Source organism: Oncorhynchus mykiss, chromosome 4 (assembly GCF_013265735.2).
Source record: "Oncorhynchus mykiss isolate Arlee chromosome 4, USDA_OmykA_1.1, whole genome shotgun sequence".
Lineage (NCBI taxonomy): Eukaryota > Metazoa > Chordata > Actinopteri > Salmoniformes > Salmonidae > Oncorhynchus > Oncorhynchus mykiss.
In genome coordinates, this window is record NC_048568.1 from 30,534,389 (window position 1) to 30,560,991 (window position 26,603).

General features: G+C 43.1%; 1 protein-coding gene across 1 annotated transcript in view; it reads right to left on the reverse strand.

Annotated features, from left to right (window-relative positions):
* Positions 1-23,841, reverse strand: part of LOC110522476 (MAM domain-containing glycosylphosphatidylinositol anchor protein 2) — a 376,091-nt gene extending 352,250 nt beyond the window's left edge. Inside the window, exon 1 of the mRNA XM_021600903.2 lies at positions 22,747-23,841. Coding sequence (XP_021456578.2) covers positions 22,747-22,819 — 73 coding nt within the window. The 5' untranslated portion in view covers positions 22,820-23,841. The remainder of the gene's footprint in view (positions 1-22,746) is intronic.
* Between the last annotated feature and the right edge of the window lie 2,762 nt (positions 23,842-26,603).

Below are 26,603 nucleotides of genomic sequence, written 5' to 3' on the forward strand. Positions count from 1 at the left end.
TAAACGACACTTTTTATGGATATCTTTAAGAAATGGCTTTCTTCTTGCTTAGAGGGATGGATCAACATTCGATCATTCAGAGATCCTCACTGAACTTCTGGAGAGAGTTTGCTGCACTGAAAGTAAAGGGGCTGAATAATTTTGCACGCCCAATTTTTCAGTTTTTGATTTGTTAAAAAAGTTTGAAATATCCAATAAATGTCGTTCCACTTCATGATTGTGTCCCACTTGTTGTTGATTCTTCATAAAAAAATACAGTTTTATATCTTTATGTTTGAAGCCTGAAATGTGGCAAAAGGTCGCAAAGTTCAAGGGGGCCGAATACTTTCGCAAGGCACTGTATATGCATAGGCCCCCTCCCAGTGTCTTAACAGAGGCTGCTGTTCTATCCTGCCGATAGTGTATAACCCACCAGCTGTATATTCTTAATGTCGTAATATCTTATGTGAAACATAAGATATTATAGTTTTTAATGTCCCGTTAGTAGGATATTCGTGCTTTTAATTCATCCCATTTATTTTCCAGAGATTGAACGTTAGCTAGCAGGACGGAAGGCAAAGGAAGATTAGCCACTTGTTACCTGATCCTCACAGGGCACCCTGATCTTTTTCAGAGAAATCTCAGTTTCCTTCTCCAGCGAATGACGGGGATCTGGGCCTGGTCGGGTGTCTGTAGTATCTCCTTCCCATCCGACTCATTGAAGAAAAACTAATTGTCTAATCTGAGGGGAGTAATCGCAGTTCTGATGTCCAGAAGATCTTTTCGGTCATAAGAGACGGTAAAATCAACATTATGTACAAAACAATTTACAAACAACGCGAAAAAACAAACAAAATAGCATGGTTGGTTAAGAGCCGATAAGACGGCAGCCATCTTCAAGAATTGGGTTTGTTTTGTGCAGTTACTACAATGTTGTTGATCAGATGCCTCGCAAAGAAGGGCACCTAATGGTAGATGGGTAAAAAAAAAAGATCACATTGAGGAAGGAAAGCGCTGAGTGATTTCACCATGAGGTCAATAGTGGCTTTAAAACAGTTACAGAGTTGAATGGCTGTGATATGAGAAAATTAAGTCTCCCTGGTCTTTGTGGTTCAATTTGTGTTTCAATCTCTTCTTCTCTCTTCGTCTATCTTTTCTTCTCTCTTCTTCTCTCATTTCCTCTATTGCTTCTTCTATAATATCTATTCTTCTCTTTTTTTTTCTTTCCCGTCTTCTATCTTATCTCTTTATCTCTCTCTTCCTCACTCTCTTCTTTTATCTCTTCTTCTCTCTTTTCCTCTTTATCTTCGTCTCTCTTCTTCTATCTCGTCTCTCATCTCTTCTTCTATCTCTTTTTCTCTATTCTTTTCCTTTTCTTATGTCTTCGTCTCTCTCTTCTTAGCTCTCTTCATTTATCTCTTCTCTCTTTCCTTCTTTCTCTTCATCTATATATTTGTCTCTCTTCTTCTATCTCTTCATCTCTCTTCTCTCTCTTCCAACTTATTATGTGACTTGTTAAGCAAATGTTTACTTCTGAACTTATTAAGGCTTTCCATAACAAAGGGGGTTGTTATTGACTCAATATATTTCAGCTATTCATTTTTAATTAATTTGTTTAAAAAAAATGAAAAACATAATTTAATTTTGAACTTATGGGGTTTGTGTGTAGGCCAGTGACAAACGATCTTAATTTAATCAATTTTAAATTCACGCTGTAAGAGAACATCTCTTGTTCTATCTCTTGTTCTCTCTATCCTATCACTTCTTCTCGCTCTTTTTCTGTCTCTTCATCTCCCTCTTCTTCTCTCTTTTCCCCTCTCTCTACTTCTCTCATCTCTTCTTCTACATCTTCATCCCTTCTTCGTCTGTTTCTCTATTATCTTCTCCATGACACCATTGTTGTTTTGCATCATTTATTGATTTCATTTTTGTTTTCAGGCTCTCACGCTCCCTCCCTCTCTCTCCCTCTCTCCTCCATCTATACAGTTGTGCTGATAGACAGGTTTATGATCCAGTGTGAAGTAGCTGTTCTCCCTCTCCATGGTGGCTCACCGCACAGCCTGGTAAATATGCTAATGGGGCTGATGACAGCCAGGCACAAAGCATTAAACACCAACAACACGACAGAGATAGCAGTGACTAAAACAGTTTGGGTACATCCCAAATGGAACCCTATTCCCTATATATTGCACAACTTTTGACCAGGGCCCATAGTACACTATGTAGTGGAAATGGTGCCTTTTGGAGGCAGCCTTACACTTAAATAAGTACATTTTTCTTACAATATTACAATACACAAGGCCTAACCTGGTCCCCGGGCTAATTGCTAGAGAGATCCGGCTGGTGGACAAAACTACACAAGTTGCAACAGTATATTGTGGTTTAAGTGAACGGGTTTCTAAAGACACATGCAAGAATACAAAAAGGCATAAGAAATATGGAAGCAACGTTACCTACAGCACCAAGAGAAAATAACGTCCTGCTCTCCGTCTGCAGACCATGTTGTCTGACTACTTTTGTCTCCTCATTGCTATTCAGACATTGGCATTCAAATATCATCAGCCATTCAATACTGCTGCCTGCCTATGACCAGCCTTGACACCACAGCTGTAAGTGTATATATCTGTATGGGTCTGTACCCAGGGTGGGGTGAGCCTAGTTTTGTAAGAATTGTCCCTTCCTTCTGAGAGGAAAGAGGAAGAAAATAGACATCAGTCATCCTCCTCTGCCGTCAGGTAACAAAATGTATTGCATTAAATCACACACTTTTGTTCCTCTCCCTATTCACAACAAAAGATGTGGCATTAAATATTAATGCCAAGCTGTATATAGGGGTTGAAAAAATAGTACATTTCCATTGGGTTAGCTATTGTTTTATTATACAGAGACATCAAACCCTTTGGTAAGGATTTTCTATTGGAACACTAAAACACTTTTATTTGAAGGTTGCTTATTCACTATAACAATATAGGTCCTCAAAATAAATAATTAACAGATGCACTTCCATAGATATACGACGATACAGTTAATACCATTTTTTTTTGTGTGTAATTTTTACCCCCTCCTTTTTCTCCCCAATTTCATAGTATCCAATTATTAGTAGTTACTATCTTGTCTCATCGCTACAACTCCCGTACGGGCTCGGGAGAGACGAAGGTCGGAAGTCATGCGTCCTCCGAAACACAACCCAACCAAGCCGCACTACTTCTTCACACAGCGCTCATCCAACCCGGAAGCCAGCTGTCCGGAAACACCGTGCGACCTTGGTTAGCGCACACTGCGCCCGGCCCGCCACAGGAGTCACTGGTGCGCGATGAGACAAGGACATCCCTACCGGCCAAGCACTCCCTAACTCGGACGACGCTAGACCAATTGTGCGTCGCCCCACGGACCTCCCAGTCGCGGCCGGCTGCGACAGAGCCTGGGCGCAAACCCAGAGTCTCTGGTGGCACAGCTAGCGCTGCGATGCAGTGCCTTAGACCACTGCAACCACCTGGGAGGCCCCAGTTAATACAATGCGATTGTATACAGACCTTTGTAAGTCCGTGAAAATTGTAAGAATTGTGACTCCATTTAGGAATTGCTCATTGTCTAGTGCTGGTGAATTGTCAATGAAGTAAGTGTGCCACATGAACCTATAGAGTTCCCTCGCTTCCCTGCAGTGTTCCATTATCCTAATTAGGTGCTGAGTATATCCCCAAGAGAGAAATGCCTTCTGGGAAAAACTGAGGTTAGGAACAAAGTGGGTTTGTCACACAAAAAGAAGAGAAGACATTTTAGATCATACAATTACGGTATTAGGCCTATATTTGGCAGTGGTGAATACAGAGTATCAAACAAACATTTCAGTGCCATTTTAGAGCATGCAGTTAGTAGACCTCCATCACATGGGCTCCTGAGTGGCACAGCGGTCTAAGGCACTGCATCTCAGTGCTAGAGGCGTCATTACAGTCCCTGTTTCCATCCCGGGCTATTTCACAACCGGGCCGTGATCGGGAGTCCCATAGGCCGGCGCAAAATTGGCCCAGCATTGTCCAGGGTTAGGGGAGGGTTTGGCAGGGGTAGGCTGTCAATGTAAAATAAGAATGTGTTCTTAACGGACTTGCCTAGTTAAATAAAGGTTAAAAAAGAATCATTCACAGACACTTATGAGAGGAGCTGGGAGCCTGTTACATATTCTGAATCATGCTTCCTGTCTCTGAGTGACTGTTTGATGTGTGAAGGAATCAACAAATGAATGCTGCAATAAATCATACAATGAACGCTCCATGAATATGTCTATCTTGCTACATCAGAAAGCAGTGCTCTACATAAATAATACACACACACCACACCGTGATCTGTGTGAGTGAATCTGCCAAAGTGCATGTAGAGAGTGTGTGTGTGTGTGCCATTAAATGTATATCTGTGTAATGGAGAGAGAGAGAGAGAGAGAGAGAGAGAGAGAGAGAGATGGTTGCAGTGTGAAACCCCCTGGCGTCTGAGCTGTTTCTCATTGGGGTTTGAAGCGGGCAGACTACTGAAGGCATCATTGTCAACAAGCTTACCTCACCACTGTTCCTGCTTGTCAGAGTACTTAAACATTACTCGCTACAGAGATAAGTAGCCCTTTTCCTTTTCCCCTAGTCGCCTCACTAAGAATTACATGGAGGTGAAGCCGCTCCCCCTCTCTTTTTCTGCTCTCTGCAATCTCTTGTGCTAATGCACATGTGGGAGGCTGCTGCTGCGAGGAGCTTTTAGGCCGCAATCACTTCACATTTGTTTCAGCGATTGATTCCCTGCCATGCAACAGCAAGCGATAGAGAGCAATGGAGAGAGGGAGGAAGAGAATGAGAGAAAGAAAGAGAGAGAGAGAGGTGGAGAGAGAGAAGGAACGAGTAAGAGAACGAGGCAACAAGGGGAAGTCAGGGGATGTGAGAACAGGAGTGTGGTGCCTTGCCTAGCATCACCATGACAACAGACATCACTTCACAGGAGCAGCACTTAGAATGCCTGTGTGGGCCGGAGGAGTGACAGTCAGTCGAAGGCTGTGTGGTGCCGTTTGAGTCATCTAATCCACTCCCTGCGTTTCTCCAGCATCACTAAAAGGGTGTCCTGTGTCCCTGTTACACTAACTTAGCTACCTCCTGAGATCAACTCTCTGTCTCTCTGTGATTTGTAAGTGTACGTGTTTGAATGCAGTCCCTGACAGTTCAGGTTTGCACAGACATATCCATTCAGAATAATACATTAAAGGGTGCAGAAGAGGGATTTCAGATGCAACAAAAAGCTACTGTCACCATAATGATACCATGGGCATGGCTAGCCTGCATTTACAATTCTATTTGATCTCCACTGTTCATTAAGATGTGAATCTATTCAGCTTATAGCTGAGTGAATAACTGTCCAGCTAACAAGCTTCGTTAGCTGGGAAGTACTAGTCTTTGTATTGATTTGACATTCATATGAGATAGCTTTATGAAGATGATACTTGTTATAAGCACGTGAAAGGCATGTGTAGAGTTTGTTGAGGTGAAGTATAGTATTGGCATTGGATTGCCATTCGAATGAGATTGCTCTATATAGATGTTATAAGCATATGAAAAGGCCTCTCAAAGCTAGTGCAATTTTAAGTACATACGGACTACCATGTCATGTCTGGATTGGCTGTTACCTAGCTTCTGTTTTTCTAACATTATACTGAGGGAACACTCCAAAGACTGGGTCTTGGGTGAGCTGACATTCAGTATGAGTAACTTTCACATCAGATGAGGGACTAGAAGCAATACCAGGTATGAACTGGTAGCTATCTGGATCCTGCATTCCCAGCACTGCAGATCACAGTCATCTCCTAAGACTAGCTCCTATGAGAGCTGACATTCTGTGTGAGTAAGTTCCCCAGCATGAGAGAGTAGTAGCAATATGAGGCCCCACCAAAGGTATAGACCAGTGGAGGCTCCTGAGAGGAGGAATGGAAGGACCATCCTCCTCAGTGAATTTCATAAAAATATAAATTGTGAAACATAAGAAAATGTCACAAAATAATTGATTAAAACACACAGTTGTGCAATGAAGGTCTACAGTAGTCTCAGCAGCACTCTGTAGGGTAGCACCATGGTGTAGTCGGAGGCTCATGGTTTTCATCCCCTTCCATAGACTTACACAGTAATTATGACAACTTCCAGAGGATGTCCTCCAACCTATCAGAACTCTTGCAGCATGAACTGACAGTATAAGTTACAGCTAGCTAGAACTGCAGTGGATAAAATGTGGTGAGTAGGTGACTCAAAGAGAGAAAAAGACAATGGTTGAACAGTTTTGAACAAATTAATTTCTTCCAAAATTAAGAAGCAAGAGAGATATTTGTTTCTTGTATTTATTTTTTTTACTTTCACTTCGGTAGCAAATGCAGCTAGCTAGTTTACTCAAACACCTGGCTCAAACAGAGAGTGATGCTATGTTAGCTAGCTGACTAAGGCTATCCAACACTGGAATTCTTCCAAGGCAAGGTAAGCTTTTGGTATTATTAACTTATTGCCACCGGGGCAGCCGGTGTAACTGCTAAACTGCTCTCTGACTGTACACTGTACTGCATGATTGTAGCGGGTTTACTAACGCGTTAGTTCTAGTAGCTATGTTGACTATGACGTGACAAGGATGTAGGCTGTGTGTAGCTGTTAGCGGATATGATATGAAGGTTTGGCTTGGATTGGTTTTTTGCATGGTCACAGACAGCTGATGTGTTGTGCACTGAAGTCCACAATCGAGGAGAACGTGTAGATAGTTGCGAGAAGGAATTATATATACAACTAGTAAAGTGATCATGCTATTTCTATGTGGCTGCTATGAAAGTGAACTGTGTTTGTGTGTGATCAAGGGTGTATTCATTCTGCCAATTCTGTTCAGAAACGTTTCTTAAACGGAAGCAACTGGAAGCAAATGGAATGAAACGGGTCTAAACATACCTGAATTTGTCCAATAGAAACTTTCATTTGCAACTGTTGGACTAACGATTACAACCTAGATCAGCTAGATACAGGCAAGAGTGTGCAAGGCGGTATTGAATGTGTCACTGTCTGTGACCCTGATTATTTAAAACTATCTCGACCTGTTCACCTATGTTGTAAACTTTCATTCATAGACTAGGTTGTAGCAACTTCATGATGGGTATAGGGAAAATGTGAGTATCATGTAGTAGCCTAAACTTATCGATGTTACATTGAACTGGGTGAATGGAATATGAATGACAATCATCCAATATGCTGTAAAAGAAATAAGGCCATGCTCATAAAATGTAAAAAAAAATCTTCCCTCATCTTAAACAGCGCCGACCGCCACTGGTATAGATCAGTTGTCAGGTTTAATTATTTTTTGTAAAATATTTGTATCTAGTTATCATGTATTCATTTTCTTTAACTGGTTATATGTTTGTAGTTTGCATGTTTCAGTAATTGTCACGCCCTGACCGTAGATTGCTTTGAATGTTTCTATTTTTTTGTTTGGTCAGGGTGTGAGTTGGGGTGGGTATTCTATATTCTATTATTTGTATTTCTATGTTTTGGCCGGGTAGGCTTCTCAATCAGGGACAGCTGTCTATCGTTGTCTCTGATTGAGAACCATACTTAGGTAACCCTTTTTCCCACCTGTCTTTGTGGGAAGTTGACTTTGTTTATGGCACATAGCCTTTAGCGTCACAGTTTGTTTTGTAGTGCTTATTGTTTTGTTCAGCGTCTTTTCTAAATAAAATAATATGTACGCTCAACATGCTGCACCTTGGTCCAGTTCTTTCAACGGCTGTGACAGAACTTCCCATCACAAACGGACCAAGCAGCGTAGTAAGGAGGAGCAGCATGTTCAGGATTCATGGACTTGGGAGGAGATCCTGGACGGTAAGGGACCCTGGAGGCAGGCTGTGGACTATCGCCGTCCACGGGAGGAACTAGAGGCAGCAAAAGCAGAGCGGCAGCGTTACGAAGGGACACGGCTAGCAAGGAAGTCCGAGAGGCAGCCCCCAAAAATGTTTTGGGGGGGGCATACGGGGAGTGTGGCTGAGTCAGTTTGGAGACCTGAGCCAACTCCCCGTGCTTACCGTGGCGAGCGTCGTACTGGTCAGACACCGTGTTATGCGGTGGATCGCACAGTGTCTCCAGTGCGCGTGCACAGCCTGGTGTGCTACCTTCCAGCGCCCCGAATCGGCCGGGCTAGAGTGGGAATCCAGCCAGGTCGGAGGGTGCCGGCTCAGCGCATCTGGCCGCCAGTACGTCTCTACGGCCCAGGATATTCTGCACCGGCTCTGCGTACTGTGTCTCCGGTGCGTCTGCACAGCCCAGTGCGTCCTGTGCCTGCGCCCCGCATGTGCCGGGCCATAGTAATCATCCAGCCAGGACGGGTTGTGCAGGCTCCTAGCTCGAGACCTCCAGTGCGCCTCCACGGCCCAGTGTGTCCGGTGCCTCTGCCAAGGACAGGGCCTTCTGTATGTCGCCCCAGCCTGGTGAGCCCTGTGGCAGCTCCACGTACCAGACTGCCCATACGTCTCCTCCCTCCAGTGATGATCCATGTCAAGAAGCCTCCAGTGATGATCCATGGCACGAAGCCTCCAGTGATGATCCATGGCACGAAGCCTCCCACGACGGCCTGCAGTCTGGAGCTTCCAGCAACGGTCCCCAATCCGGAGCCTCCAGCGACGGTGTCCAGTCCGGAGCCTCCAGCGACGGTGTCCAGTCCGGAGCCTCCAGCGACGGTGTCCAGTCCGGGGCCCACAACGAGGGTGTCCAGTCCGGGGCCCACAACGAGGGTGTCCAGTCCGGGGCCCACAACGAGGGTGTCCAGTCCGGGGCCCACAACGAGGGTGTCCAGTCCGGGGCCCGCTACGAGGGACCCCAGTCCGGGGCCCGCAACGAGGGACCCCAGTCCGGGGTCGGCGACGAGGGTCCCCGCACCAGAGGTGCCACCAAAGTGGGGTGAGCCAGTGGTGGCGCGGGGTCTGGGTCCTGCACCTGCCCACCCAGACCCTCCCCTATAGGTTTAAGTTTTGCGGCCGGAGTCCGCAGCTTTGGGGGGAGGGGTACTGTCACACCCTGACCTTAGAGATCCTGTTTATTTCTCTATTTTGGTTTGGTCAGGGTGTGAGTTGGGGTGGGTATTCTATATTCTATTATTTGTATTTCTATGTTTTGGCCGGGTAGGGTTCTCAATCAGGGACAGCTGTCTATCGTTGTCTCTGATTGAAAACCATACTTAGGTAGCCCTTTTTTCCACCTGTCTTTGTGGGAAGTTGATTTTGTTTATGGCACATAGCCTTTAGCTTCCAGGTTTGTTTTGCATTGTTTATTGTTTTGTTCGGCGTCTTTTCTAAATAAAATAATATGTACGCTCACGACGCTGCACCTTGGTCCAGTTCTTTCAACGGCTGTGACACCAGTCCCCAATACACCCACCACTCCACTGCTCCAAATTGTCTCTCTGCTGTACAGAACATCCCTCACCCTGCCCCCTCTCCCTCTCTCTCATTCCCCCTCTCTCTTACTCTCTATCACCCCTTTCCCATTCACACTTCCTGGGCTCTGTGCCAGCTGAGTGTACAGACAGGGGGACATAGAGGGAGGAAGGAGAGATATGGAGAGAGGGGGAAAGGGAGAGAATGATAATGACAGATAAAAGAGAGACATCTTACTTTTTAACTCTGCATTGTTGGGAAAGGGCTCGTAACTAAGCATTTCACTGTAAAGTGTACACCTGTTGTCATCGGCGCATGTGACAAATAACATTTAATGACAGATTGACAGGGACAGAGAGAAAGAGAGCAAAGGATAACAACAGAGAGAGAGATAACGTCCAAGAGAGAGATAACGTCCAAGAGAGAAAGCGAGTAATGATATCTCATTAGGGTGGGAAATGTGAAGGTCCAGATCCAAGAGAATTGATAAAGGACTCTGTGGAGGAGGCTTTTGAGAACCAACAAAGACGGCTTTAGTTTCACTGGCGGAGGCATTTGCATAGCTTAGAAGTCCAAGCGTCTGAACCAAGCCTCATGAAAAGAAACCCCAGGAATCGTAGGGACTTCAATAGCAACGCAAGATAGGGAAAGAGGTGGTGGGGATTTCTATTGCTTCTGTGGCGCAATGGAGGGACAAGATCAGGAGGGAGCATCTCAAAGCTCAGAGACTGATGCAAAGTGAACAAACTGATCTCCAGATGAAGATGCTACTTTCACTTTAATGCACAGCTACATTATCCTATCATCATGTCATACAGAGTCATGCTCCTCTAAACAAGAAAAGAAGGACATATTTCTTGTTATCCTTTAAATGTACCACACATTAAGTAATTGCTACTTGAGAGTTTTGGGGAGTTTGTAGTTTGTGACTTGAAATGGAAGATGACAGTCCCAACAGAGGTACAGGAAACGTATTGTACCTCTCAAGACCAAAGGAAGACTAGTGAAAAGTTTTTTTTTTAAATGTATTTTTAATTGAACCTTTATTTAACTAGGCAAGTCAGTTAAGAGCAAATTCTTATTTACAATGACGTCCTGACAAAAGGCAAAAGGCCTCCTGCAGTGAGGATTCAAAATAAAAAAACATTAAACAAAAATATAGGACAAAACACACATCATGGCAAAAGAGACAACACTACATAAAGAGAGACCTAAGACAACAACATAGCAAGGCAGCAACACATGACAACACAGCATGGTAGCAACACAACATGACAACAACATGGTAGCAACACAACATGGCAGCAGCACAGGTTCCAAACATTATTGGGCACAGACTACAGCACAAAGGGCAAGAAGGTAGAGACAACAATACATCACGCAAAGCAGCCACAACTGTCAGTAAGAGTGTCCATGATTGAGTCTTTTAATGAAGACTCAGTTTGAGTGTTTGTTGCAGCTCGTTCCAGTCGCAAGCTGCAGCGAACTGAAAAGGACTTCCCAGGGATGTGTGTACTTTGGGGACCTTTAACAGAGGTTGAGAAGAATGAGAGAGCAACAGAGACACAGAAAGAGATTGCGAGAGAACGAGAGACTATAGTGTACTGCAGCCCAGCAGTTCTACTGGCCATCATGAGCCCTCAATAATGCTGGCTGAACCATTTAATCATCTCAGACTGCTACAAGATCATATCGACACTGAAACAGAGTCAGACTGACTTCTAAAAAGCCAACAGAATACTTCAGGTCATAGAATGATGTACAGTATCGTCATAACAAATTATACATGATTTGAAAGGTATCTTGTATCGTGGTAGAGAATCATCACACTCATTGTGGCATACCTGACTGTGCAATTCTTGTCCGTTTTTTTCCATGGCATGTCATTCTTCCCAAATGCTTCCCATTTTCCATATTAATAGAATACTGAGTATGGTCATTTGGCAACCTTCAATGTTCCATTCAAACCCATTTCTCTGGAGACATCCCCATACTGTAGGTGTATTTTATACTGCTTTGAAGAGCTGCATCCTTCGCCAGACGCTCTTCCCGACATAATGGAGCATGATCTACGGTGTATGAACGCATACATTCACATCACATAAAAGTATTTGTTTACAAGCTACTGTCCTGTTTTAGCATATAGCCCTGACGCGGTCACTCATTGGCATGCACATATTATAAGCTGGGGGGGAGTGAGGATAGGGGGTTATGAGCCTTTAGTTGTCTTACGCCTCATGTCCACAAGATGCATCAAACTCTTTGCGTTCCGGTCTGAAGTCATTCATTGTCAGTGGAACAGTCAGCAGAGCTACATTTGGTGTGAAGCAGTAGGCTGCGGTGCGTTCTGTGTAGCACATGCATTATTTTAAACTTGTGTGTTGCTTTACCGTGCAGTGGTACAAACGGAAGTACACACACACAGACTCCTACTAGCTAGCTTTTAGAGAGTTGAAAAGCACATGTGCGTCAAGTACGGAAAATGTCAGCAAGAAATCCAGCAAAACAAAACGCATATGCAACTGTGGGACATTGGTCTTAAATCCTTGTGAATGTTTCTAAAAAGCCACCAAGGATTTCTCACTCACTCACTCACTCACTCACTCACTCACTCACTCTATTTTAAGAATGTGAAATGTCAGAACGATAGTAGAGAGTTTACATACACTCAATTAGAGGTCGATCGATTAATCGGAATGGCCGATTAATTAGGGCAGATTTCAATAACATAACAATCGGAAATCGGTATTTTTGGGTGCCGATTTGACATTTTTTTATTTATTTTTTTATTTTTTTATACCTTTATTTAACTAGGCAAGTCAGTTAAGAACACATTCTTATTTTCAATGACGGCCTAGGAACGGTGAGTTAACTGCGTCGTACAGGCGCAGAACGACAGATTTTCACCTTGTCAGCACGGGGGAGCCAATCTTGCAACCTTACAGTTGACTAGTCCAACGCAATAACGACCTGCCTCTCTCTCGTTGCACTCCACAAGTCGACTGCTTGTTACGCGAATGCAGTAAGCCAAGGTAATTTGCTAGCTAGCATTAAACTTATCTTATAAAAAACAATCAATCAAAATCACTAGTTAACTACACATGGTTGATGATATTACTAGATATTATCTAGCGTGTCCTGCGTTGCATATAATCTGACTGAGCATACAAGCATACAAGTATCTAAGTATCTGACTGAGCGGTGGTAGGCAGAAGCGCATAAACATTCATTCAAACAGCACTTTCTTTGTGTTTTGCCAGCAGCTCTTCGTTGTGCGTCAAGCATTGCGCTGTTTATGACTTCAAGCCTATCAACTCCCGAGATGAGGCTGGTGTAACCGAAGTGAAATGGCTGGCTAGTTAGTGCGCGCTAATAGCGTTTCAAACGTCAGTCGCTCTGAGCCTTCTAGTAGTTGTTCCCCTTGCTCTGCATGGGTAACGCTGGTTCGATGGTGGCTGTTGTCGATGTGTTGCTGGTTCGAGCCCAGGGAGGAGCGAGGAGAGGGACGGAAGCTATACTGTTACACTGGCAATACTAAAGAGCCTATACGAACATCCAATAGTCAAAGGTTAATGAAATACAAATGGTATAGAGGGAAATAGTCCTACAATTCCTATAATAACTACAACCTAAAACTTCTTACCTGGGAATATTGAAGACTCATGTTAAAAGGAACCACCAGCTTTCATATGTTCTCATGTTCTGAGCAAGGAACTGAAACGTTAGCTTTCTTACATAGCACATATTGCACTTTTACTTTCTTCTCCAACACTTTGTTTTTGCATTATTTAAACCAAATTGAACATGTTTCAATATTTACTTGAGGCTAAATTGATTGTATTGATGTATTATATTAAGTTAAAATAAGTGTTCATTCAGTATTGTTGTAATTGTCATTATTACAAATAAATAAATAAAAATTGGCCGATTAATCGGTATCGGCCTTTTTGGTCCTCCAATAATCGGTATCGGCGTTGAAAAATCATAATTGGTCGACCTCTACACTCAATTAGTATTTGTCTTTAAATTGTTTAACTTGAGTCAAACATTTTGGGTAGCCTTCCACAAGCTTCCCACAATAAATTGGGTGAATTTTTGCCCAATCCTCCTGACAGAGCTAGTGTAATTGAGTCAGGTTTGTAGGCCTCCTTGCTCGCACACACTTTTTCAGTTCTGCCCACAAATGTTCTATATGATTGAGGTCAGGGCTTTGTGATGGCCACTCCAATACCTTGACTGTGTTGTCCTTAAGCCATTTTGCCACAACTTTGGAAGTATGCTTGGGGTCATTGTCCATTTGGAAGACCCATTTGTGACCAAGCTTTAACTTCCTGACTGATGTCTTGAGATGTTGTTTCAATATATCCACATAATTTAGCCTCCTCATGATGCCATCTATATTGTGAAGTACACCAGCAAAGCAAAGTGCACTGCAGCAAAGCACCCCCACAACATGACGCTGCCACCCCGGTTGGGATGCATCACGGTTGGGATGGTGTTCTTCGGCTTGCAAGCCTGCCCATTTTTCCTCCAAACATAACGATGGTCATTATGGCCAAAAAGTTATATTTTTGTTTCATCAGACCAGAGGACATTTCTCCAAAAAGTAAGATCTTTTCAGGTTATGTCGATATAGGACTCGTTTTACTGTGGATATAGATACTATTGCACCTGTTTCCTCCAGTATCTTCACAAGGTCCTTTGCTGTTGTTCTGGGATTGATTTGCACTTTTTGGACCAAAGTATGTTCATCTCTAGGAGACAGAATGCATCTCCTTCCTAAGTGGTATGACGGCTGTGTGGTCCCATGGTGTTTATACATGTGCACTATTGTTTGTACAGATGAATGTGGTACCTTCAGGTGTTTGAAAATTGCTCACATGGATGAACCTAACTTGTGGAGGTCTACAATATTTTTCTGAGGTCTTGGTTGATTTCTTTAGATTTTCCCATGATGTCAATCAAAGAGGCACTGAGTTTGAAGGTAGGCCTTGAAATACATCCACAGGTTCACCTCCAATTGACTCAAATGATGTCAATTAGCCTATCAGACGCTTCTAAAACCATGACATCGTTTTCAGGAATTTTCCAAGCTGTTTAAAGGTACAGTTAACTTAGTGTATGTACACTTCTGACCCACTGGAATTGTGATACAGTGAATTATAAGTGAAATAATCTGTTTTGCAAACACTCTTTGGAAAAATGACTTGTGTCATACACAAAGCATATATCCTAACCGACTTGCCAAAACTATAGTTTGTTAACAAGAATTTTGTGGAGTGGTTGAAAAACAAGTTTTAATGACTCCAACCTAAGTGTATGTAAACTTTTGACTTCAACTGTTTGTTTCTCTCTCTCTATTGTTGGCATGTGATAGCTCATTACCCAATGGGGGATACTATATATGAGCCCATCCGCTCTGCCCTGGGGAATCGGGTTGGTCATCACCCCTTTTCTTTCCCTCTGTTCTGTCTTTACCGAAAGAGACAAGAGCACAAACAATTTCATCAAGGGCTTCTCTCTCTCTCTCTCTCTCTCTCTCTCTCTCTCTTCAACCGAGGGCTGCAGTTCAGTGTTGACGTCAATTGGCAGGCTTGCAGTCTCATGGAGGAAGTCTCCCTGTGCTCCATAACAAGCATTATGGGACATTATTTATTTAATGAGTGAGGATCTGCCTGTTGATTTACATGGGTATGGAGTGCATGCTCACATCATGGCAGAATGCTATAAGGCCTATGAGTTAATAGCTTTGCTTTGGCATGCGTTTGATTAATTCTGATGGTAAGAGAGAGAGAGAGCTTGTGTATATCTTGGATTAGGTAATTGGCTTTAGAATATCCTGATGGTAAATTTACAATGTTATAAAGGTCTTGAATTGTGAATAGGTCTTGAATAGGCTTTTATACTGTAATATATGGTAAAAACATGTGCAAATGTGACAACAAAAGAAGCCAATCTCTTGTGTCAGTGTGTGGGATTCTTTCACACCATACCATGCCATAGCCCAATTTAACCCTCCTGTTGTGTTTGTTTCATGTTAATTAATGCTGTGTTCCCGGTCCAAAATGACTGCCCCATTATAGCGGATTATAAATCCATAATAATACATATATTATCACCTAACGTTGTGTTAAGATCTTTTTATCAACTTAAGGTCTTGTGAACATTACAAGTTGTGAACTGCTAGATGCTATTTATGGCCTGTGGGCATCATTGACCTGAGCTCATACAACTCGTTTTTGACAACTACAAAAAACACAATGTATGGATTATTTTGACTATAACAAATACTCCGATGAAACATATTGTGCTATTTATCAGACTACTTTGTGTCAAAGTTTAACAAGGACTCTCTCCTCCTCACCAGTGTCATGATCAAAGAAGTGATCAAGAGTCTCACATACAGTATATTGTTTGGTCATTGTGCTGCCACAGAATGAATTGTGAGCAGGCCTCAAAAAAGCTTTATATACCAGAGCTGCGAGAAATGTTCTATATATTATTGAAACAATGTTGTAATTGTTTGTGAGAATGCCAACACGTGTGGTTCCCGTGGGGGAAAGATATTATTGTGGAAAGGTTCCCGTGGGGAGTGAGGTGTGTGTGTGTGTGTGTGTGTGTGTGTGTGTGTGTGTGTGTGTGTGTGTGTGTGTGTGTGTTCAAACACACATGCATGTGGGGGTCTGGGAGAAGAAGTGTGTCCATCTGATGAATGGCCATGTGCCTGAACTCAATTTTATACACTAATTGTATACTCACCCACTAATTTCTAATGACCGGTCATGACCGGGAACACCACAGGTGTACAAAAGTTAAATAAAACACTCACATGTTTATGTAAATTATCTAAATGTATTTTGTGTTCAGATGCCCTGTGTGGAGAAAATCATGGAACCTTCAGACAATCAGATTAAATGAACTACTGAGTGGTGTTTCTTTCTTTCTGGTTCTGACGAGAAAAGAAAAACTGTCTTCTGCACTGTTCAACCAATCCAGTAAATGTGGAGGAGGAGTTAAGATGGAGTGTTGTCTTGTTAACGTCCAAAAGCGGAAGTCACGTCACAGGCTCTCTGTCCATTTCCCTTGAAAACGGGATGCGTCCGGTTTCTACCTCCCCATGAGGGTGGTCTCTACTTGACCACCTATAGTCTGACAGCAGCTTCCTCATTGGTCAACGGCAGTAGCAACGTAAAATAGTATCATACAGCACCAGTCACATTGAGTGTATGATACCCAGTGATAAGGTATATAACATAATGGCGCCGGAGGGGATGGCTCCTGTTTTAAGGGCTCCCAAGCAACTGTACCATCTCTTATGACTGAAAAGAGCTTCTGGACATCAGAACAGCGAGTACTCACCTCGAACTTGATGAAGATTTTTTCTTTAATGAGTACAACAGGATGGATATACTGTGCTCTCGAGACCAGGCCCAAATCCCCATCATCCGCGTGAAGAAAAGACAGAGAAAAAGGGGGAGGAGGGCAGGGTGTCTTGTGAGAATTTGCCGGTGAGTAGGCAAGCCAACACTACCCTCCGTATAATAGTCCAAAGTGCAATCATTGGAATATAAACTGGACAATTTACGATTAAAACTATCTGACCAACGGGACAGTAATATCTTATGTTTCACCGAGTCGTGGCTAAACGACGACAAGGATAATATAGAGCTGGCTGGGTTTTCCATGCATCGGCAGGACAGAGCAGCTACTGTACGTCTGGGTGTGTGTCTATTTGTCAATAACTGTTGGTGCGTGATGTCTAATATTAAAGAAGTCTTGAAGTATTGCCTGCCTGAGGTAGAATACCTCATGATAAGCTGCAGACCAAACTATCTACAAAGAGAGCTCTCATCTATAATATTCGTAGCCGTCTATTTACCACTATAAACCGATGCTGGCACTAAAACCGCAGTCAACAAGCTGTATAAGGCCATAAGCTAACAAAAAGTGGCGCTCCAAGTGGCCGGGAACATTAATGCAGGCAAATTTAAATCCTTTTTACCTCATTTTTACCAGCATGTCTCATGTGCAACCAGAGGAAAAACACCTCTAGATTACCTTTACTCCACACACAGAGACGCATACAAAGATCTCCCTCGCCCTCTATTTGGCTAATCTGAACATAATTCAATCCGCCTGATTCCTTCTTACAAGCAGAAATTAAAGCAGGAAGTACCAGTGACGAGCTCAATAAGGAAGTGGTCAGATGATGCAGATGCTACGCTACAGGACTGTTTTACTAGCACAGACTGGAATATGTTATGGGATTCCTCCAATGGCATTGAGGAGTATATCACCTCAGTCAGTGGCTTTGTCATTAAGTGCATCGGCGACGTCGTCCCCACAGTGACTGTACGTACATATCCCAACCAGCTGCCATGGATTACAGACAACATCCGCACCGAGCTAAAGGCTAGTGCTGCCGCTTTCAAGGAGTAGGACACTAATCTGGACGATAATAACAAATTCCACTATGCCCTCAGACAAACCATCAAACAGGCAAAGCTTCAATCCAGGACTAAGATTGAATCCTACTATACCGGCTCTGACGCTCGTCGGACGTGGCAGGGCTTGCAAACTATTACGGACTATGAAGGGAAACACAGCCAAGAGCTGCACAGTGATGCGAGCCTACCAGAAAAGGTAAATGCCTTTTATGCTTGCTTTGAGGCAAGCAACACTGAATCATGCATGAGAGCACCAGCTGTTCTGGATGACTATGTGATCACGCTCTCCTTAGCTGATGTATTATATTAAGTTAAAATAAGTGTTCATTCAGTATTGTTGTAATTGTCATTATTACAAATAAATAAATAAAAATTGGCCGATTAATCGGTATCGGCCTTTTTGGTCCTCCAATAATCGGTATCGGCGTTGAAAAATCATAATTGGTCGACCTCTACACTCAATTAGTATTTGTCTTTAAATTGTTTAACTTGAGTCAAACATGTTGGGTAGCCTTCCACAAGCTTCCCATAATAAGCTGGGTGAATTTTGGCCCATTCCTCCTGACAGAACTGGTATAACTGAGTCAGGTTTATAGGCTTCCTTGCCTGCACACACTTTTTCAGTTCTGCCCACAAATTTTCTATAGGATTGAGGTCAGGGCTTTGAGTGGGCCACTCCAATACCTTGACTTTGTTGTCCATTTTGCCACAACTTTGGAAGTATGCTTGGGGTTGTTGTCCATTTGGAAGATCCACTTGCGACCAAGCTTCACTTCCTGACTGATGTCTTGAGATGTTGCTTCAATATATCCACATAATTTAGCTTCCTCATGATGCCATCTATTTTGTGAAGCGCACCAGTCCCTTCTGCAGCAAAGCACCCCCACAACATGACGCTGCCACCCCTGTGCTTCACGGTTGGTATGGTGTTCTTTTGCTTGCAAGCCTCCCCCTTTTTCCTCCAAACAAAACAATGGTATTTATGGCCAAACAGTTCTATTTTTGTTTCATCAGACCAGAGGACATTTCTCCAAAAAGTAAGATATTTTTCCCCATGTGCAGTTGCAAACTGTAGTCTGGCTTTTATATGGCGGTTTTGGAGCAGTGGCTTCTTCCTTGCTGAGCGGCCTTTCAGGTTATGTTGATATAGAACTTGTTTTACTGTGGATATAGATACTTTGGTACCTGTTTCCTCCAGCATCTTCACAAGGTCTTTTGCTGTTGTTCTGGGATTGCTTTGCACTTTTCGCACCAAAGTACGTTCATCTCTAGGAGACCGAACGCGTCTCCTTCCTGAGTGGTATGACGGCTGCGTGGTCCCATGGTGTTTAAACTTGCGTACTGTTTGTACAGATGAATGTGGTCCCTTCAGGCATTTGGAAAATTCTCCCAAGGATGAACCAGACTTGTGGAGGTCTCCATTTTTTTTTTTTTAGGTCTTGGCTGATTCATTTTTAGTTTCCCATGATTTCAAGCAAAGAGGCACTAAGTTTGAAGGTAGGCCTTGAAATACATCCACAGGTACACCTCCAATTGACTCCAATTATGTCAATTAGCCTATCAGATGCTTCTAAAACCATGACAAAATTTTCTGGAATTTCCCAAGCTGTTTAAAGGCACAGTCAACTTAATGTATGTAAACTTCTGACCCACTGGTATTGTGATACAGTGAATAATAAGTGAAATAATCTGTCTGTAAACAATTGTTGGAAATATTACTTGTGTCATGCACAAAGTAGATGACCTAACCGACTTGCCAAAACTATAGTTTGTTAACAAGAATTTTGTGAAGTGGTTGAAAAACGAGTTTTAATGACTCCAACCTAAGTGTATGTAAACTTCCGACTTCAATTGTATATACTACATTCAAATAAGTATTCAGACCCTTTACTCAGTACCTTGTTGAAGCACATTTGGCAGCGATTACAGCCTTGAGTCTTCTTGGGTATGACGCTACAAGTTTGGCACACCTGTATTTCGGGAGTTTCTCCCATTCTCTCAAGCTCTGTCTGGTTGAATGGGGAGCGTCACTGCACAGCAATTTTCAGGTCTCTCCAGACATGTTCGATCGGGTTCAAGTCCGGGCTCTGGCTGGGCCACTCAAGAAGGACATTCAGAGACTTGTCACAAAAACAGTCCTGCGTTGTCTTGGCTGTGTGCTTAGGGTCATTGTCCTATTGGAAGGTTAACCTTTGCCCCAGTCTGAGTTCCTGAGTGCTCTTGAGCAGGTTTTCATCAATGATCTCTCTGTATTTTGCATCTTTCCCTCGATCTTAACTAGTCTCCTAGTCCGTGCCGCTGAAAAACATCCACACAGCATGATACTGCCATCACCATGCTTCACCGTAAGGATGGTGCCAGGTTTCCTCCAGACGTGACGCTTGGAATTCAGACCAAAGAATTCAATCTTGTTTTCATCAGACCAGAAAATCTTGTTTCTTATGGTCTGAGAGTCCTTTATGTGCCTTTTGGCAAACTCAAAGTGGGATGTCATTGTGTGCCTTTTACTGAGGAGTAGCTTCTATCTAGCCAGTCTACCATAAAGGCCTGATTGGTGGAGTGCTGCAGAGATGGTTGTCCTTCTGGAAGATTCTCCCTTCTCCACAGAGGAGCTCTGTCAGAGTGACCATTGGGTTCTTGGTCACCTCCCTGACCAAGGCCCTTCTCCCCCAATTGCCGAGTTTGGCCGACCGGCCAGCTCTAGGAAGAGTCTTGGTGATTCCAAACTTCTTCCATTTAGGAATGTTGGGGACCTTCAATGCTGCACACCTTTTTTTGGTACCCTTCCCCAGATCTGTGCCTCGACACAATTCTGTCTCGGAGCTCTACGGACAATTCCTTCGACGTCATGGCTTGGTTTTTGCTCTGACATGCTCTGTCAACTGTGGGACCTTATATAGAAAGGTGTGTGCCTTTCGAAATCATGTCCAATCAATTGAATTTACCACAGGTGGACTGCAATCAAGTTGTGAAACATCTCAAGGATGATCAATGGAAACAGCATGCACCTGAGCTCAGTTTCGAGTCTCATAGTAAAGGGTGTGAATACTTATGTAAATAAGGTGTTTCTGTTTTTTATTTTAAATACATTTGCAAACATTTCTTAAGACCTGTTTTCACTTTCAGTCTGACTGAATCTCTAATCTGGATAATGCCACTAGTACACAGCATGCCTGCTTACCACCAATATCCATCAAACAGTCTTGAACCCCCAGTATGACCAGAGCTTTCACTCTGGTCTACAATATTCTCTCAGGTCACTGCCACTAGTAGCAACAGCTGCAGGTCAGTGGTGTCTGCCCCCATGTATCCAGCTCTGCTCGGGGTGAGGTGACTTCACTCACTCATATGATTCATATTATTACCATAGAACAGTGAGTGCACCTCTGCTGTCAACACACATGTCTTTTCAGCCCAGGCAGCATCAGTGCCACTGGTTGAACACTCCTCTGTGTGTGTGTGTGTGTGTGTGTGTGTGTGTGTGTGTGCGTGCGTGCGTGCGTGCGTGCGTGCGTGTGTGCGTGTGATATGCTTATACAGTACATTATTTAAATAGCATTCATGTTGGTGAATACCAAATTGATATACATAAAAGTGATCTTGACAGTTAAGAGACGCTCAATGCGATCATTGTGATGGCGACATTGTCTGAATCTAGAAACGTAACACATTATACACATGGGTAAGATACAGGTAACTGCCAAAATAAAGGAAAATCTGGAGTAAATGAGGGATACAAAGCAGGTGCATCCACACAGGTGTGGTTCCTCAGTTAATTAAGCAAGTAACATCCCATCATACTTAGGGTCATGTATTAAAAGGCCAAGTTGCCCATTATTTTGGCTATTTATTTTGGAGGAATGTTCGCATCCTGCCAACAGAGTGTCAGACACTTGTAGAATCTATGCCAAGATGCTTTGAAGCTGTTCTGGCGGCTCCTTTATTTTGGCAGTACATAGAAGCCCTCAAGATGCATCAACATCTACATATCATATCGTCACCAACAACAAAGGAAACCAATCGACTGTGATAATCCTTTAGCTACAGTATATTAGAACACCAGAAATCATTTGTGATGGAGTTTATGGGAATTTGACAGTTTGTGATATATTTGCTGTTCAATAACCTGGTGCGGGTCACTAACCAGTGGTTGATAGACAGCTCGTGGCTCTCTCTTCTATAAGTCATTCATTTGTCAGGTAGCCTAGTGGTTAGAGTGTTGGAATAGTAACTGCAAGGTTGCAAGATCAAATCCCTGAGCTGACAAGGTAAAAATCTGTTGTTCTGCCCCTGAACAGGCAGTTAACCCACTGTTCCTAGGCTGTCATTGAAAGTAAGAATTTGTTCTTAACTGACTTGCCTGGTTAAAAAAATACATTTCACCTCCTTGTGAAACACTATGTTTCTATCTGAATGCACTGGTGGCTAGAATGCAGCCAGTGACCCCTCCCCTCCCTTGTGTAGGCCTGCTGATCAATTCCCCCCCCCCCCCCCCCCCCCTTTTGGGGGGGAACTCAGTCTGGGAATCAATTTACTGTTAAGAGTTAGAATAATCGAAATAAAAAGGTACAATTTCAAAATGTGTTTGGGCAACACAAACACATCTATTGTTATGTAAAGCATAGTTATGTAAACATGTATTAAGCATGTTCAAACTACTAACCGGGGTCTAATTGATAATTCGATATCATGTTAAAAACTGCAAAAAATTGTCTCCACCCTATGGCAAAATGTGTAGAATTGCAGAAAATTGGCTGTAGAACTACAGAGCCATGAACCACTGCAGCCCCCCGAGATGAGTTCCGATTTTTTTGTGGCCCCAACCCCCATTAAAGTGGCAATTATGGGCGCAAATCTTACAAGGTCACGTTCCTTGCAACCTGTTGGAGGAAGAGGCACACTTACCGTACACTCCTTGGCAACTGATGCCCTCCAGTAACAGCGTCAGGATCCCCAAAACAGATATTATTAGATCCATCCTTTACGTTAATCTCAACATATCCAGCTCTCAAAGGCAAGAAGTCCTTTCCGGGTTGACGAAAGAGGTTGGAGAAGCGATGGAACTCGCGTGTATAGATAGAACACCGCTGCCGCTCCAATCCTCCAATGTTCTGAATGCGTTGCAAAGGTAATTTATGAACGCCAAAAGCTAAAAGGCGCGTTTTCACCTCAGTACACTGTCACAATAAATCAAGTGCTGACGAATTAATTTGCAAAAGTGGTGTACTGCTTGTATACTGAGCCAGTGGATGTCTTGGCGGTTCTGTAGCAAACAGAGAGCCAGGGAAGAGAGACGGTGCAGAGCAGAAGACTACCGCCCTAGCCCAAAGACAGTCAGTGATGACAGTGGATCGAATAGGCTGCTTCAGGTAGGTGGGACCCAATAATGATGTCTATTCAGTCCCGTCCGTCACGTTGGTGCTTAACCTCGTAGCTCCTCACTGAGTGGTCACACTGATGCTCCTGGCTGCAGAATGGTTGAGATGATATCCAGGAACATGGCTCCTCAGCGGTTCCAGTGGTTGTCATGTCTTGTTTAGATAGAATACATGAACTGTCATGTGTTAAAAGCGCTGCCATTTGAATCCTAGCGAGACTCTATGCAATTTGATGCTCGGGGAAAAACGTTTGCCTACTGCTACAAGCCGTTGAGTTCTTGAACCGCGATGTTGCTTCAGGGGCTAGCTGGTGCGCTCGCTCACTAACGGCTACATCACGACTTCCGACACCGTGTGCGAGTCATCTCTGTGGGGATGTAGAGGTGGGTGAGTCCGGTATAGGGAGTGTGGCGCGTGCACCCGATTCCTGTGATGATTCTGGTGTAGAATAAAATGAAGAGCTTCTCGTCGGCTCACTTCCCAATCCCACTTTGTAGGATAACGGTGTTTTACCGGCTGGATTGGCGGCTACGGGGCGACCTGGGTGTTAGTCACGTTGCGCAATACGTGCTGCGCTGCTACAGAGACCGAGCAGCACTGCAACCGGTCTCTCGCTACGTCAAGGAGTGCGTGACTTCCAGCCCTCATCTGTATGGAAGGCTACGCGCAGCGTCGGGCGAGGCGTGTGTGTGAGCGCAGCTGAGAGAGAGAGAGAGAGAGAGAGAGAGAGAGAGAGACTCATTGGGATTCAGTAGAGATAACTGACCACTGCAATCAACAGCAAAAACATCGAGATGACCAGTCATATTCCAACATGTCTATTCCCTTCTCTATAGTGAAAGCTATTGCTTTGATTGCTTTAGCCTACTTTTCTGATGCAAAGAGGCATGAGGAGATGACCACAGACCCAAAACACCTGAATGCGCACTCATGCACGTTTTCACGCTTTCTCTCTCGCTCTCTCTTCCTCTCTCTCTCACACACGTTCATGTTTTAACCCTATCCCATGTTACGAGAACGTGGATGAATGTCTAATTCTGCCGGAGATGTAAATGCGCGCTCTCTCTCTCTCTCTCTCTCTCTCTCTCTCTCTCTCTCTCTCTCTCTCTCTCTCTCTCTCACACACACACTTCTTTAGGATGATGGAGCATGAAGAAGCTTTCTATAAAAGTTTGTGTTCCCAGACCTTGGCTATGTTTTGTTTTTCTTTTTAAACTAAACCTGTCATCTGACTATACCAACACTCCAAAGGGATATGCCTATTATAAAGAAGACGAATGTGGCATAACATTATGCTAATCAGAGTCTACTATGAATACATTTATTCTAACAACTGATGCCATAATGATGTGCTGCTATTAGGCGATATCTATCATTTTGGGTCAGTATGCTGATGTGAGTTACACTATTCATTTTCGAAAACACCGCAACTGCTGTTGGTTTACAATAGGCTACCAGTCTCTCCACATCATCGATGGAGAGCATCATGAATGTGTATTGATGGAGAGAGACTTGTCACCCTTGATGAAACTAAGACCATAGACGTTATGTAAACAGCGCCCTCTAATGGCCATAATTTAACTACAACTTGGACAGAATAAGATAATGACCACATCTGTCTGTGTGAGATGCATTATTTCCATTTCAATAGTCAGAGACAGCATGGCCTTGAGAAAGGGCTTAGGGCTGAAACTTCGACTATAAACAGTCTCAACTACAGCATATTCCCCATCTCTCTCTTGTTGTTTAACAAGGTCTGCTTTAAAACCATCATGCTTTTCTCTTTCATGAGACATTGACAGTTGTTTGCGTCATCTCTTGTTTTGTTACGTTGTTTTGCTCTAAAATTATCTTTATTATTATTTAATTTTTCACTCGGATAAAAAAGAGGATTAATATCATGTATTGTACATTACATCACATTTAAAGTATCAGTCAAATGTTTGGACACACCTACACAATCCAGGGTTTTTCCTTTATTTTGACTATTTTCTACATTTTAGAATAATAGTGAAGACATCAAAAGTATTAAATAACACATATGGAATCATGTATTAACCAAAAAAGTGTTAAACAAATTAAAATATATACTTGATGACAGCTTTGCACACTCTTGGCATTAGTCAATGCCACTCCGACGTTGGACGTCCTAATATTTATATATTTCTTAACTCTGTTATTTTACTTTAGATTTATGTGTATTGTTGTGACTTGTTAGATATTACTGCACTGTTGGAGCTAGGAACACAAGCATTTCGCTACACCCACAATAACATTTGCTGAATATGTGTATGTGACCAATACAATTTGACATTTCGATAGTCACCTTAACATCTTCAAATCACTTCTAGTTCTGGGGTAACGCTTCAACAGGTCAGTGATTAGGCCTAATCACACACGTTAATTAAGCACTCAGTCGTTTATTATGCAAAGGCCTTAACAGAAAGGACTATGATATAGCCTACTGTGTGATAAATGTACAATGTTGAGGGGAGCTCAGATGAGTTGATGAAATGGTCTGATTTAAAATGGAAGATTTCATTTTGAATTCAATACGAATATCCAAGTGATTAGACCAATCTATGAATTTGAGATTAAAGTGGTGCCCCGTCGAGATAGACAGTCACAGTGTGGAACACAGACAAGATGAGGAGGGGAACTTTTTGACTCGTTCTTATTTTTCAAGTGATCATTTGTTTTGTTTTATCTTAACAAGGCCTCTTGAGCAGAAGTGTCTGTTGTCATTATGTCATCTAAAGTCTCCATCTGTGTGTGTGTGTGTGTGTGTGTGTGTGTGTGTGTGTGTGTGTGTCTGTGTGTGTGTGTGTGTGTAAAAGCCTATATGACGTGTTTTCCTATTTGAGTTTGATATTAATACCCCATCTGTTAGCTGCTGATCATTTTGTCTTCTGTATGTACCCTTGAATTATCCATCCAATATGGACTCCTTCTCTGGGAGGCCACAAGGGACTCTGCAGACTTTTACTCCCCATCTGTCTACTGTTGAGCAGTCTCCCTCCAGGTCCACTCACTCCTCTTCCCCAGTGAACCAAAATGGATTATTTCATATCCAACATGTCCACCCAGCCCCACTCATAATGCCCATACGAGATGGATGGAGCTGCAGCTGAATAATACTGTGGATGGGAACTCAGTGGAGAGTGCTTCCATGTCCATTTAACATCATCTAAAGGCCCATAGACATGATGGCTTCTCCCCGGAGAGTCCCAGTGCAGGCCGTATTGGATTTTAATGGCGATATGATGCTGTAAGGCACAGACATAGGCGATGTCTTAGGGTTTGGAGAGATGATGTGTTTTCTTTTTATACACTGGGGCACGATATAAAGTTTATTCTTGTGTTAGTAGCAGATGGCTAGCTTAT